This window comes from Hippopotamus amphibius, chromosome 14, assembly GCF_030028045.1.
Source record: "Hippopotamus amphibius kiboko isolate mHipAmp2 chromosome 14, mHipAmp2.hap2, whole genome shotgun sequence".
NCBI classification, from domain to species: Eukaryota; Metazoa; Chordata; class Mammalia; order Artiodactyla; family Hippopotamidae; genus Hippopotamus; species Hippopotamus amphibius.
The window spans coordinates 11,371,583-11,387,403 of record NC_080199.1 but is presented as its reverse complement, the minus strand read 5'-3'; the positions used below and the strand labels follow the sequence as shown (position 1 = coordinate 11,387,403).

At 40.3% G+C, this 15,821-nt stretch overlaps 1 protein-coding gene across 5 annotated transcripts in view; it reads left to right on the top strand.

Moving 5' to 3' along the window:
• UBAC2 (UBA domain containing 2) overlaps positions 1-15,821 on the top strand; it is a 162,198-nt gene that overhangs the window by 93,676 nt on the left and 52,701 nt on the right. For 2 of the 5 annotated variants that reach the window (XM_057707285.1, XM_057707288.1), the window contains 2 exons: positions 5,243-5,366; positions 8,727-8,774. In XM_057707285.1, coding sequence (XP_057563268.1) covers positions 5,243-5,366; positions 8,727-8,774 — 172 coding nt within the window. Of the gene's footprint in view, positions 1-5,242; positions 5,367-8,726; positions 8,775-9,493; positions 9,589-11,807; positions 11,946-12,066; positions 12,218-15,821 lie in introns of those variants that run through there. The other 3 variants (XM_057707287.1, XM_057707289.1, XM_057707286.1) reach the window with 3 other exon arrangements.

Below are 15,821 nucleotides of genomic sequence, written 5' to 3'. Positions count from 1 at the left end.
TATAAGCTTTAAAGTGCTGAAGATCTGTAGAGAAACCTTGTCAAACAGAGAAGCAACAACTTACCTAAATTCTTTGGGTCTCCACCTCACTGTATAAGATAAAAATATTGAACTAAATGATCACCAAAATAATTCCTATATAAAAATTCTGTGAGGGGGAAATACAGAGATTTTATGATTTGGTCGATCAGTATCACAAAATGTTCTAGAACTAGTTTGTTTGTTTGTTTCTATTTATTTATTTGGTTGTGCCAGGTCTTAGTTGTGCCAGGCAGGCTCCTTAGCTGCGACTCACAGGCTCCCTACTTTCGGCACACGGACTCCTTAATTGTGGCATGCGAACTCTTAGTTGCAGCATGCATGTGGGATCTAGTTCCCTGACCAGGGACTGAACCTGGGTCCCCTGCATTGGGAGTACGGAATCTTAACCACTGCACTACCAGGGAAGTCCCAAGAACTGGTTCCTTTAAAACTTGGATTGAAGAATCTTTGAAGAAGACACTGTTGAAGTTTTTCAATTTGTTGAAAAGCCATCTGGTGGGGTTTTTGGTTTTTAATTTTAAAAATAGTTTTTATTAAGTAAAATATTGTTATATCATGAAATCTAGGTAAAGTAAATGTTCTAGCAAACTGGATCTCCCCTTTTTTTGGTATTAGAGTAGTCAAGTGTATATAGAAGAGGTGACAGGATAATTGTCCTCTGAGATGCTGTTGATGTTTAGTGTGATGTAATTTCATGAGCTCACAAACCTTATTTTTATTGTTGAAAGTTACCAGGATTTCTTTAGTTGTACTATAAAAGTGGAGTCCATGTCCTTTTCTATAGAAGGGGTAAGATGGACATCTGTGACCTGGACTGAGTGTTTCTACTATTTTGTTTGTTCTTTTAAGCACAGTTGTGAGTATATAGTAGATACTCAATAAATATTAGTGACATTAGTGAATGATTTCTTTATAACCTGTGTTCTTCATTTCTGTATACTTCAGCCCTATATGCTTAAGCCAGATAGGACTTCCAGAAGTTAGCTGTTCAAAATATGAAAAGGTCAAACTGAGTTATTGTTGACAGTATAAAGAACAAGTGTTGTCGTAAAATAAGGAAAGGAGAAAAACTGGTCAGTGACTAATAACATGCAGTGTGTATAGAAATAGCAATGGAAATTTTCTACAAAACAACCTGTATAACCGTGGTCTGAAATGTGTGTTTTTGTATTATGGGTAGATGTGGTTTAGTATTTAGTCATCATTTAAAACTACACAGTGATGAATAACTTCTAAGGAATTTTGAAACTTCTTCTGTTGGTACATAAGGTATGAACTGTGGTCATTAAAATTCCTATAGTATTTCTTAGTTTACATTGAAGTGTAACCTCAAGCCAGAACTCTGCTTCAAAATAGAGATGCAGATGTAGAGAACAAACATATGGACACCAAGGAGGGAAAGCGAGGCAGGGGGGTGGGATGAATTGGGAGATTGGGATTGCCATATATACATTACTAATAAGAAAAAAAATCAAATTGTACACTTTAAATATATACAATTTATTGTATGTCAATTATATCTCAATGAAAGTTCTTAAAAAAAAAAAAACTCTGCTTTTCAGATTTTTTATTATAACTTCACTCTGTGCTTTATTGCTAAATGTAAACGGAAGACCTTCTATAAATTAAGTACCTAAAGACATGTTCTGTAGTGAGAACCAAAATAGAGTCTTATTATTACCAGGAGACCAGCAGGCCATATTTTGAGTATATCTGTGAAGCTGTAAGTTTTTATCCCATTAAAAATAACAAAACAAGAAAAGGGACTTTTTAAAACAAAAGACAAATTCCGCTGAATGATTTTACCATTTTAAAGAGAAATTCATTTATTCAACAAGTATTCGCCGAGCACCTGCCCTGTGCCAGGCATGACCCTGGAGAGTGGAGACTAAGCAGCAAACAGACCGAGATCCCTGCCCTCGTGGAGCTTCCTTTCTAGGAGCTTCCATTCATGGAGACAGATGAGGAATAAGCCACGTAGTAAATCAGGAGGTTATGGGTGCTATGGGGAGAGGAAATAGAGAATGCAAAGTGGGGATGGGGCTGTGAGGTGGGCGGGAGGGCGACAGTTTGGAGTGGTGGCCTGGGAGTGCTTCTCGGAGAAGGTGGCATTTGAGCAAAGACCTGAAGAGTGTGAGGGAGTGAGTGATGTACTTGTCTGTGGGAAGATGGCCAGGAGACAGGGAAGTAGAGGCGCCAGCGCTGGACACCGTGTGCCTGGTCCTGCTTGAGTGAGACACGCCGGTCAGTGTGGGGGGAGCCGTGAGAGCGAGTGGGGGAGTCTACGGAGTAGAAGGCAGGTCAGGGTGGGGGACGCAGGGCCTTGTAGGTGTTTGTCATGACTTTTGCTTTTACTCTTGGGTGTGTGGGGGGGGGGGTCACAGGAGGATTTTTTCAGCCCAAGAGTGATGAACGTGTTCTTTTTTAAAATTTATTTATTTATTTAGTTCATTTGTTGCTGTGCGCGGGGTTTCTTTAGTTGCGGTGAGTGGGGGCTACTCTACATTGTGGTGCGCGGGCTCCTCATTGCCGTGGCTTCTCGTTGTGGAGCTTGAGCTCTAGGCACGTGGGCTTCAGTAGTTGCAGCACATGGGCTCAGTAGTTGCGGCTCACGGGCTCTAAAGCGCAGGCTCAGTAGTTGTGGCGCACTGGCTTAGTTGCTCTGCGGCACCTGGGATCTTCCTGTAGCAGAGATCAAACCTGGGTCCCCTACATTGGCAGGCGGATTCTTAACCACTGCGCCATCTAGGAAGCCCCTAACGTGTTCTTTTTAATGAAAAGAATGCACAGCTGCTTCATCAACTGTGTTTGGGTTTAGATGAATTTAATTGAAAAAAAAGAACAGTTTTTTTGTGTGTAGTATTGATATTTAGAAAGACAATTTAAATAAGTCTCTGTGAAAACTGCTTTGTTCATTGTTTTTTTAATCTAACAAATATTGCAGGTCAGTTATGGGTAAGGGTCCGCGTTAGGCACTAGGGAGCTGCAGCACTAGAGAGAACATGGTGCTTTCTCATAACATGAATAATCTAATGGGAGACTTAAGAAAAAACAAAACCCTGTGTAGTTAGTTAAAATGTAGATTGCATAGCTGTTTGAGAATAAGAATTGTTTCATTGCCCCAAATTTAATGAGCGTTTCTGCTGTGCCAAGCACTGTGTCCAATGCTGGGAGAACCACAAGGATATATCTCCGCCCCTGCCGTGGGATGTACTCAGCTCAGGAGGAGGGCCAGAGGCGTGAAGCATTCCAGACCCGTCCCCAGGCTGTCTGCAGACCTCTGCCCCCCGTCCCTGCCGTCTCCTTACGAGACTGCGGAGGCTGCGTCTTACCCGTCTCTGGGTCTCCAGCCCTGACCGGGCCTGGCACGCGGGTGTTCACCTGTTGGGGTTTTCCCTCTTCCAGCATTTACTGCGTTCTTGTAGATGCGGCTGCCATTCATCACATCTTCAACATGTGTTTGCTTTTGTTTTTAATAGAATTGAGAGGACAGTGAATGACTTTTTAATAACATATTCTCTATCGAAGATGGGAAAATACACAAGAGGGACCTGTCATTTCTACAAAAATGGGAGTGAGAACATTTCTTTGTGGAAGTGAAAGATATTTCTTGCGTTTTTCTTATGATAAAAGTGATCTTTGTATGATGCCGCTCGTCCAAAACATGAGAAAGTTAAAGACTAATTAAATTAAGCCATGTGTTTAATGAAGAATGGGTGTAAGCATGTGTCCAAGCCACGCGACTCATTCACGTCTCCTGCCTTGCCCTCGTAGGAATGTGAGTTTGTGATCCTGGAGCTAGTTCCTTGAGGTTAGGGTCTACTTACTTAGAGATGTAGACGGATCTGCTGTACCTGGCCTACTGCCTCTCACACAGTGCCCGGGTGATGTACTGATTCACTCAAACAATGAAACTGGGATAGCTTTGAGAGCAAAGGAGAGCAGCTAACCACCAGGAGGGCTGGGAAAATTGCTGGGGAGAGGAATTGAGCTCTCTCATACACCGTAAGTATAAGTTTCCTAAGCAAGAAAGTGCAAGGGCACTTTCGTGTTGAAAGAATAACCTGTGTCCATGAACAGTCCACAGAGCCTAAGGTGCCCAGGGAGCATCTGGGCGGAGAGGGGGTGAGAGGGGATGGGCCAGAACAAGGGAAGGGAGAGGAGGACAGTGGTAGGAAACCACACTGGGAAGAAAGAATTGCAGGACTTTGCTATCTCATGCTGATGTTTGAATTTCCTCTTTGGATACTGGGAGGGTCCGTGGAAGGAAGGGTTTTAAACAAGGGTGTCACATGAGCATAGTTGTGTTTGGGGAAGACGATACTGTTGGCAGTGTTAGGAAATGGATTAGAGAGAAACAAGACTTTAAGTAGAAAGGCATTTGTGACTTTTGAATATGTCAGGTGGAAGGTATCACATCAAGTTTCATAGCCAAGGTGAGGGGACAGCCAGACAGTTTGGGGACTCACTTCACTTTTTAGTTGAAGCCATAGAAGGGCTTAGGATTATACCAGGAGAGACTGGAGCAAGAAGAAAAGACTGTGATGGAACTCTGGAGAGGGCAGAAGAAGAGTGGTAGGAGAAATTGTGGGCAGACCTGCGAGAAACAGGGTTTAAAGCAAAAGCAGGAAGGAATTTGAGGAAGGGAGGACAGGGGCGGCGAGCCGTGTCATGTGCGGGAGTGAAATGGAATTGGACAGAGTGTGAGATGAAGATTTTGGATTTGACCATGATAAACTGTAATGTTTCTTGCTTTTGGTTCATCTAGTCTGTTTCGTCAGATTGTAAGTCATTCGTGAGAAGAAAACTTGGCATCAAATTTAAATTTTCTCACGATGCTGATAGTTCATTAGTAGATGCCGAACCACTTCTTTGCAATAGTTTTGGGAGAGTCGACAAGAGTTAGATAATTAGAGTTCTCATAAAATGTTTTTTTAATTGATTTTTATTGGCATATAGTTGATTTACAATGTTGTGTTAGTTTCTACTGTACAGAAAAGTGAATCTTTCATAAAATGTTATATATATGTACAAATTATTTTGGATATGGTGTACACATAGAGACCAACTTGTGTATCTAAGACTATGCTTTCAGACTGAAATAAAATGATAAGCAGTGTTACTTCAAATATGCATTTGCCGTTGGTATTTTACATTGAGTGTTACACCATAGTGATTTTTTTTTTATTTGTTTGCATAGCTTGGCACCTGTGTTTGCTCTGTTTGTACCATTTTACTGCTCCATCCCGAGCGTCCAAGTGGCACATATTCTGGGCCCGTTGTCCATCACAAACAAGACACTGATTTATATATTGGGACTACAGGTACAGTATGCATTTTTATGTTCACGTTTCTTTACCAGATCTCTCTCTCTCTTTTTTTTTTTCGGTCTTTTTCTTATTTGATCTCCTTGAAAACAATGTTTTTTTTTCCCATAAGTTTGGCTTCATGATCTATATCAAACGTTCAAAGGAAGTGTTACAGAACAAGAACATCAAGGTATATAAGGTACTAGAATACTTTCCTAGGCTTTCGAAATCTGATAAGAGCTTTCACTGTAATTTGTATCGGTGGAAAATATTTTAATTTCATTGTACAATTGCGTGTAAGTACTTTTTTTTTAAATCATAGTATGAAGTGGAAACGAATGAGAACAGTCAAAAGGTGGAAAGTGGAAAACCACTGTCAACATTAACTTATTGAATCGAGTGTCACAAATAAAGCTCTGAAGCAGGAACCCCATACGCTTTGCCAGCTCCGTAACTCCTGCGCCGCACGGGCCTGATCACACTGTCACCACTCGCCACACGGTTGGGCACGAAGGCCATTAGAGGACTTACTAAATTGAAAAAGATTATCTTCACCAATATTCAGCGAATATTGATCACTCTCTGCTGGGTTCCAGGCCCAGGAATAGAAGATGCATGTGATTTTCAGTTTTCAACCTTTACTACCTGTCACTTTTCTTTCACTCTCACACCTTTTGATGTAAACTTTTATTCTACTGTTTCCTGTGGTACCATGTGTAGCTTGGCCTTTTGATCCACCATTAATAGTCATAACATTCCTTATCCCACACACATCAAATCAGATGCCGGTGTAAAATGCCCTCCTCCCTCCCCTTTTAACCTTTAGCATTTCCTCTAACTTCTCTAGTCTGCTGTCTTGTGTTATCAGTGGCTCATCTGGGGTGGGTGTTTCCTTACCACTTTTACAACTGTTTCTCATGAAATAGGTTTATTCTCCATCTCTCAGGCTGCATAGCATTACACTCTCCCTTATCCTCCCTAATGCTCAATAATCTCATAGCCCATTTCCGCATTTTACTCTTATTACTAGGATTTGCTGTGGCGTGTTTAATGTTTTTTTTAAGATGTTACAGCAGAAGGCAGAATGCAGTGGTAGAGACCCAGGTTCCAGTTCTGACGTGGCATGCACTAGCTTGAGACTGGGATCAAGTTATGGAAGCCTCTGAGCCTCATGTTGACTCTAGTTATAGAGCATCTTGGAGGCTGAAAAACATTGTTTTATGAATTACAGAGTAGGAATTCAATGGAGCATTGTGGAAAGTCTTTGGAGCCAAGTGGACTTCGGTTTAATTACTTGCTCTGATAATTATTTTCTTTCTCTGCCACTTTTTCTGAGCCCCCATTTGCCCGTCTGTAAAGTGGGGACAATAATACCTATCTTACAGGGTCATTTGAAGAATTAGAGATTATAGCATTGGATTTTTAGGGTAATCTGAACAGGTAATAAGAGCTGTCCATTGGTTCCTATTATTAATTAATAATTTATGTCTCTATGGCTACCACCTTTGCTTTTTCTGAGATTTTTTTTGGAGTCGGGGGGAGGTAGAAGTTGATATCAGAAAGTGGAGGTGGAGATGCCCCTGGCTTCTTGATAAAATCAGAAGTCCTTAACACGCACGGCGTGCAGGGTTTCTTGTTGCCTCACGCACGGCGTACAGGGTTTCTCGTTGCCTGTCCCGTGTCAACCCACACCCTCCCCCACCTTGACGTGAGTGTGAACCTTTTATTCCCAAAACTTCTGTTCTCTCCCTCCATCCCTCCCCTCTGGACCTTTGCACAAGCTTCTATGCCTCTGTCTCTCACTCAACAACTTGTTGAAGCCAGGGACAGCTGATGGGCAGGCGAGTGAGTGAATGACTAAGCATCGTCAGGAGAGCAGAGATGTGTGTGGCCAGGCGTGAAGTACACACAGCCCAGGAGCCAGTCACGTAACGGCCAGTGCTGGGGGCCTTGGAGGATAAAATGAAGCAGGAGATGCAGCACCTGCCCTGCGGGGCCAGCAGTGAGCGAACACATACAGTAAGCTGTGAAAGTGTCAGCTGTTTTATTGTTCTCTATACTTTTGGAAGAAAACTACAGAAAATTATTTTTCCACGTAATTCTCATCCTTGTTATTACCAGTCATCCACAGTGAACAAGCACCCATGCTACATCAAAGGATTCAATTTTAGATCAAGGGATTAAATTTAAAGTTGCAGCCAGTGCTCGTTTCTACGTGAGCTAACATGAGAGCACAGCTTGTCAGACTCCTTTTACCTGCGCTGTGTCATCTCTTACCTCTCTATCTGTCTTCTTTCTCTGTATCTTTTTTTCTATGTATCCTTGGTAAATGTGCACCACTTTGAGGTTTTCATCTAGCACAGTGTCAAAATGAACCTGCTTCTTTATGAGCAAAAGTGCTTAAATTCTCCATCTAAATATCTAAATGTGAACAAACACTGATATAAATCTTTTTTTAAAATCTATACATGTGACTTTATTTTATTCCCTAAATATTTCAGTGTATATTTCCTACACACAAGGGTGTTCTCTTACATAACCATTATTCAGTTAACAAAATTGGGAAATTAACATTGATACAATCATATTCAAATTTCACCAGTTGTCCCAATAATATCCTCTTATTAGGCTACAAATCTTTTCTTTCTTGCAAGAACACTTTAAGATGTCTTGTGACTTTTTTTTTTTAAACCCTTATCACAACCCTTGGATATAAATGATTTGGAAGAAAAGGGAGAAGGTTCACGAGACCCCATTCTAACTACTTTTGCCATTAATGAACTTTGATACCATTACTTAGTTTGCTCTTTCTTGGAGTATCAGCAGTTAAGCAGAGCAGCATTGGACTTGGACTTGTATGCCGGCAGACGTCTTCCATCTAAAACTAGAGTAGTGACGATGAGAAATTGAAATGAGAGAATTACATAAACTAATATTACATGTCATTACTTAACACCAAGCATTGGATAGTGACTACATATTTTGTATGTTGTTAATGCTAATAATTTCTTTCTGCATAATATTTTGCTTTGTTTAAACCAATTAATGTCCATTTGTAAATTAGAATATGCTTGAATTTCACTTACTTTTCTTTGCACGGGAGTGGGCTGGGTTCAGCCAGTCTGTTTTAGGCTATCAAAAAGCTGAGTGAGGTCTTGGTGTTAAAAAAAAAGAAACAAAAGAAAAGAAAATTAGTGTATTATTTTCTTTCATATTATATAACAGAATTGATATTTATTGATTTCCTATTTGTTTATATTGATATATATAATTAAGGCTTAACATAAATGGTTATGACTATAGTTATGTAAAAATAAATATGCTGTGACTGGCAGTTGAATTTCATTTTTAGTTGCCTTTTTTTTTCTTTTATAGCTTTTCACCTCTGGTTCCTACATCTGGATTGTAGCCATAAGTGGACTTGTAAGTGTGATTTCTCCCCTCCCCCCCATGCCTCCTCTTTTCTGGAGAAACTTTAGGGAAAATGTCATATTTAGATTATGGGTCATAATCAGTTGTCTTCAGGTGTCAGATTCCATCTCAGAGCTACTTCCTTAGTCATGAAAAAGCCAGTGATGTGGATAATCGAGATGAGAGAGGTTTGTCTCAGTTTTCAAGGTAATTTTAATGAAAGTTTTAGCCAAGTTTCTTGGCAGTGTTATATTTAAATTACATTAGGAGTCGAACTCATAGTAGGACAAAAATGGCAGAAAAAGAAAATGAAGAAGTTGGATTTACCAAAAATAGTGAGAGAGACTCTGTTTTGGAAGGAGACATGGTCATGCAAGGGGAATAATAAGGTCAAGTGGAAAGTCAGGTGGACTGGAACTGACAGGAGATTCATCAGGGTTTGTGGCCAGAGAAGGACGGGGAGTGAGCTGAAGGGTTTGAGCGGCGTCTCATCTGTGCTGGACCGCCTTCCTCTCCCCCATCCCCACGCTGCTCTATTCTATTTTATTCTATTCTATTTTATTTTAATAAGCATATGTCTTAAACTCTATGAGGTATTGAAAAAAGAATCTAAAGCATGAAATCAAACTTTGTTTTTCATCCACAGCTTAAATTTGAACTCCCAAATTTATACAAAAATAAGTTTAAACTAGTATATATGAAATATGGTTTTAATTTCTTTCTTGGAAAAGGCAAAGAAAATTACAGACTGGATTCATAGTAACATGTATAACATCAAAGGGAAAGGATTTGGAAATAACTCTGCATTCCACTGCAGACCTTTTAAGTGAGTTACCCCTGCTTATTCTTGTTTCCTGGGTGATTGGTAGTTTGGGACGCTGGGTCATTACTTTAAGCCGGCTCGCTTCTTTCCTTCCTTCATGCTCTCTGTACTATTCCTTTTCTGTGTTTATTCTTTTCATATACAACTTAATCCTTCACTCCTCACAACTTCCAGCCAAAATTCTGGGGATTGAGGTCACTGTGTTTCCCCTGCTGAAACATTTTTCTCAGATGCCTAGAGTTGCTTCAGGACTACAGAGCTGAACTCCCTTGTGAGGTCTTCAAGCCCTCTGAGCCACCTGGTGTTCTGAAGACTTGTAGTAACTTAAAGGTCAGCCTGGGGTCATGCCAGTCCTGTGGGGCACAGTGACCAGGCTCTGCCCAGTCTAACCTCATCCCCACTTGAACTGCCAGCTTGATTGGCAGCTACTTAACCAGCCTGTAGACAATAGATAGTTCATGGCTTTCACAATGAGAGCAGCGTGAGACTTTACTCTTTCATTCATGATAGCATTCTGTTTCTCTCAGCAGTGAGAATCTTGAGTCCTTTTTTGGATATTTTCCTAAAGCATTCAGAAATTTGAAAAGTGCCTTATTGTGTTACATTTCATCATGTTAGTTTACTGTTAATTGATTTGCTCACATTATCGGAACCCTTCTTTAATAACTCATTATGTGACTCATTTGTTTTAAGGCATCCTATTTTCTTTCTTTATTCTGTTTTCAGACTCCTGGTTTTAAAATAAGTTCTTGCTATCACCTCAGAAAGTTTCACTTTGTGACATTCAGTGCTCTAGAATTAGAGGTCGCATTTTTCAGCTCTTTCTAGTCTTTTTAAAATCTAAAGTATGTGTATTGTGGTCAGTCTTTTCTGGCACAGATGCTTAACAGGTGGTAAGGTGCTTGATTAAACTTTTTAAAGGAATCAGAAATTTAACAGATTTCTAACATTAAAATTCCTGGTTTCAGAAGAGTAAATAGAATTGCTCAGTATTTGAAATATAATCCCCAGATACATGTAGCATTTAAATAATCCCACTATTAATAAACACCTCTCAGCCAATTGAATCTTCACTTTGTGGTAACTAATTAAACCAATATTATTGACTTCCTACCATTACACAAATCTGATAAATCCTCATATCAGCCTCATTCTTTATTATTATTCCACCATAGTTAGATGATACTATGTTTACTTAAGATGCTTAATATCAGAGATAATGACACCAGTTTTCCTTCATGCTATACCATAGATGTTAGTGCTTGTTTTGAATTTAATGAATATTTTGTTTCTGGCTTTTCCCAGAAAATCATACTTTTGTTATGAAATATTTAATATAATATGTTATACTTTAGATAAGGATAATTATAAAGGAGGATATTAAAATTATTTGTGAATGTTTGGTTTACACACCACTGATTATGGGATCAAAGTCTGAGATTCACAAAGCCACAGCTTGTCCCAGATGTCTCTTGCTCAACCTGACTTCTCCTGTCTCCATATTTATCAAGCAACTTCCCTTTTTTGGTTTGGTTTGTGTGTGTGTGTGTTTCTTTTTTTTTTTTGTTTTTATGCTAAACAAAATATGAAAAAGAAAATAAAATATTTACTACTGAAAGGAAATGCACAGATGGTATTCGGTGTTTTGGAGGAATGTTATAAAACTTGTTGATAAAATATCACCTTTTAGCTCTGAGACCAATAGTTCTCCTAGCATACTATATGTAGTAAGGAAGTAATTTTATTTCAATCTGTGTTTTTCAGAGAGAGAGCTTTTTTTTTTTTATAAAAAGACATTTGTATAAACTAAGTCATGTGTTATCTGCTGTCATAGAAACCAAAACCTTCACTCATGCGCTTCTGAAAAGCTGCCAACTTTGGGTTTAGTTTATTTAGTTATTGGTGGATTTATTTTGCTTAGGCTGGTTTTTCTCTCTCCTTGTGTCACCCACTCTTTCATGGTTAGAAATGTTTCTGAATACATAGCTTAAAAATATCCCACTAATTAAAAGAGGAGGAGGAGATAAATTACATCAGGGCATTATTTTGCTAGGTGGGAGTCCACTTTCTGTCTTCAATGATGTCACAGAAAAGAATAAGGACTAAATATTTTTCCTGGATGGAGGGGGATTGGGGAAGTGTGTTCAGTTTATGAGGAGCAATGAAGAGTTAATTTGCCTAGGACAGCTGTCTCTCCACAATTCCATTTTGTAATCCCTCAGGGATTCCAGCTGCTGCCCAGAAAGGATAAGGGGCGTTCGGTTTTGCGTAAAGATTAAGGTTACAGTAAGTCCCCTACATAGAAGCCTTCAAGTTGCAAACTTCCAAAGATGCAAACGTGCATTCACGTGTCCAGTCATGTAAGTTAGTTCTCGTGTCTGGTGTACATTGTCACATGTGTGTATCCCCTACAAGTGGTGGTGCTTTTGTGTACTTTACCATACCGTACAGAGTACCGTAGTACAGTATCCTTATTTCAAGCCCAGGATGCCCAGAAGCAAGCATAAAAGCAGCGGTGATATCATGTAGCTGGTACTTGCCTGTTCACTCGATGCCAGCCCCCTGTATGCCAGCTGTTGTACTGTACTACTACTGTACCTTTCAGGGTCCTGTGCTGTAAGATTAAAAATGTTTTCTCTATTTTTTGTGTTTGTTTGTTGTGTATTACTTATGTGGAAAGTATTATAAACCTACTACAGTACAGTACTATATAGCTAATTGTGTTAGTTGGGTACCTAGGCTAATTTTGTAGGACTTACAAGCAAATTGGACTTAGGAAAACGCTCTCAGAACAGAACTCATTCGTAAATAGGGGACTTACTGTATTCACATGTACCACTGATACGTGTTTTAATGTTGCATTGTTCTTCCTTTGACATTTCTGGCTTTTAACACCAACATTCAATATCTAAAATACCACTGTTTTCATGAGAGTTTGCAGAATTGTAATTGGAAAGCTTGGCTATAGAAGCCAAATTAAATACTTCAATTTAAGCGAGTGTTTCAAAAATGTTAGTAAACACCTACTTCCATCATAGTCCCACCTCATGTCTAACTACTCTTCTTCATGTCTTTGGTGAGAGACCTTCAAAAATTGAGGCCACTCTGTGTGTTCACGGTTCCGCCAGTCTTGTTACACATTAATCCTTTCTTTCCTTAAAGAAAACGTTGCTTACTTATTGAACTTTAAGTTCTTTTTGTGGTTCTGCAGAAAGTCTTTGGGCCATCCGTATCCCTGCACTTCTTCATTTTCTGCCATTTTATGAATCATAGTTGTGAGTCATTACCACTGGGATGTACCCTAACTCTCAAAAGCTGAAGTCTCAGGCCTGAGCTGATTCTGGCATGATTAAAATAGAAAGAGCCTACTTTTGCCAATTTTTCTCCTTTTTACAATTCACATATCTGTCATCATTTGGTCTTCTTTCAAGCTATTTTGGAGTAGATGAACAGACAGGCTTGTACTTCTCAGGCTCCAGGCTTCTCCCCTTCAACCTGGCCCTTTACGATCTAGCCATTTCCTGTGTTTGTTACCTGCTCTGTACAGCATGTCAGACTTTGATTATCTTGTGATCAAGCAACCTTCGTGAAAGAAAATCTGTCCTACCCAATAAGATTAGAAACATAGATTCACACCAGGTCCTTTAGGACTTTGGATGTGGTCTGAGTTTGTATTTCTTTTCTGTAGGCAGTGGAGATCTTTAAAGCTTTCAAACAAAAAAACTTCACAATGGTGCAAGATTATAGAAGTCTTGTTGAGGTTTATAAGTCATAGAAGTGGGGAAGGGGAGAGTTGAGCAACTTTGGAGGAGTCAGGATGGCTCATTTGTGGGCTGTGATTTGTCTGTCTCTCCCCGCCCCCCCCCACAAGAATTTTAAAGACAAAAAATAGAACATTGTCTTATGGTAACTAAAAGAAAAAGCATCCAACAGAACCTCAGTGTTGATGGGCTTTCCAAGTCATGGTATGTCATTAAGGGGAAAGCTTATGGAACGAGCATAATCTGCTATGGAAATCAGAACTTCTTTGGAGTAAGTTTTGGAGCCTGACCTGCATCCCAGGTGAATAAGGATGGGGAGTTAGGTCCTCTGAGCCTGGCCCTGCTCTTCATGTCTTTCTCTGCTCTTCACACTTCTTTTTCTTCTGCCTGTTCTTTCTTCCCTTAGATTTCTTCTCCCAGTTCACCAAGTGTAGCAGGTCAGGTAACTCATCTGATGCCCAAGGTTTTCAGTTGAACTTTAGGGATTGAAATGATTTTCTAGCATTGAAAATGAGGGCAGAAGCTGCAGCGGGAAGTCAAGGATGCTTAGAGCTGTGAGGTGGGTTGGGCTCATGAAAGAACCTAGTGCAGAAGTAGAAGATGACAGTCGGTCCTTAGGAAACAGCCATCTTTACAGGGTGCTTTCACCTTCTTATAATTCACACGGTATTTACAATCCCAACACCAAACTGAGTGCTTCTCAGTCCATTGTACAACTCTCTTTCTCTCTCTCTCTGTCATTAGTTCATTTATACCTTCTCTCTTCCCCCCCTTCTCTTCCTTTCCTCTCTGTGCCCCCTCCCCCTGTCCTGACCTGAGGTATCCTGGACCTGCTGAAAGAACTCTTCTGTCCTCTGCCTTGTTGTGACAATTACAACTCAGTCCGGGGCTGGCAGAATGTCTTATCAGACAAGTGTTACACGGAGAGTGACTAGTAGACTTTTAAATGTTCAGTGCGGAACAGATGAAATCATGCCAATGTCTTGATAACACTGGCACAGAAGTACCTCATAAAATATAGCTATAAAATTTTCGTTACTGTAACTTACCTTTTACCTGTAGGCAAAAACATCACCTCCTTTCAGAGCCTTTCATAACTAGGCCTCTGCAGGTCCCTCCTTCAGCCCTGTGGACCCTGTACCCCGGGGACACTGAGCATTGAACTCTTCCTGACATTCCATGCTGCCTCAGGATTCTGGGCCATCACTTATTTTTCCTTAAGAAACACACGGCACTTACTGTGTACCAGGCACCTGTGGTAGACTGTACTGTTTATTCAGCTGTTCTGTTTGCTGAGAATGCCCGCTGCCCATCTCTGTGGGCCCCTCCCTGCAGGGCCTCTAGTGCCTTGTTACCGTCAGACTGGACTCTGACTTACGTGAGCCCCTGGACTGTGAGCAGAAGTGATGCGTGTGTCACAGGCAGAAGTTTTCAGACCATTGTGTGGTTCCACTGCTGGGCTGCTCCTTTTGTCATGAGAAAAGCATGTGCCAGGTAGAAACTACTCCTTCAGCCCAAACCCCAGAATGAAAAGGACACACAGAGCAGGGCAGTGGCCAACATGTAAGATGAGTGAGAAATAAACCTCTGTTACAAGCTGCTGAAATTTGGGATAATTTTGTTACCACAGTATAACCTAGAGAAAGCAGACTAATACAGCTCTTTTCTAAGCACTTTACAAATATTATTTAATTAGTCCTTCTGAAAGCCTGATGATGTAGGAACTGTTGTCCCCATTTTATAGATGAAGAAACTGAGACACAGCGAACATAAGTTATTTGCCAAGAATACAGACTGATAAGTAGTGGAGACAACACTCAAATGCAGGTACTGGAGCTTTAGCGTCTGTGCTCTTAAGAGGTGGCTTTGCATAACTGTATGCAGTTTCTTCCAGCCACATCCATTCCTTCACTATTAGATCCATTCTTTTCCTAGAAAAATCTTATTCATTTAAGTTTTGACTCTGAAGGCTTTTCTGAGTCTGCGCTTTGAGTTTAGAAACTATACATTATTCTTTATAATTCCCAGTACCTAGCAAAATGTCTGGTATTTTATCTATATTCTGTAAATAATTGTTTTAAAATTCAGTATTATCAAAATAATCATTTCTGTGCAATAAGACACTGTAACCCTTTGTGATGGTCAGGGTGCTGTCAACCCGTACTGCCTTACTAGGTTCTTAACACACTCTCTGCGGTGGTGGAGAGCCTGGGCTTCCCATTTTAAAGATGAGGAGGCTGAAGGTCAGGTTGCACAGCTAATGGGTGATAGAGGCAGGACCAAAGGCCAGGTGTTCTGGTGGTCCATTGGGTACAGTGCCTTCCATTGCACATTTCAAGGCTCTCATCCATGTCTGTTTCAACCACAAGACACTTAGGTACAAAGCTGTTCTTAGATCTTCTCTTGACTACACCACTAAGATGAGGCCCTGATCTTCGTCAATGGAGACGTGATTTTGGAGGGAGATCTTGATCA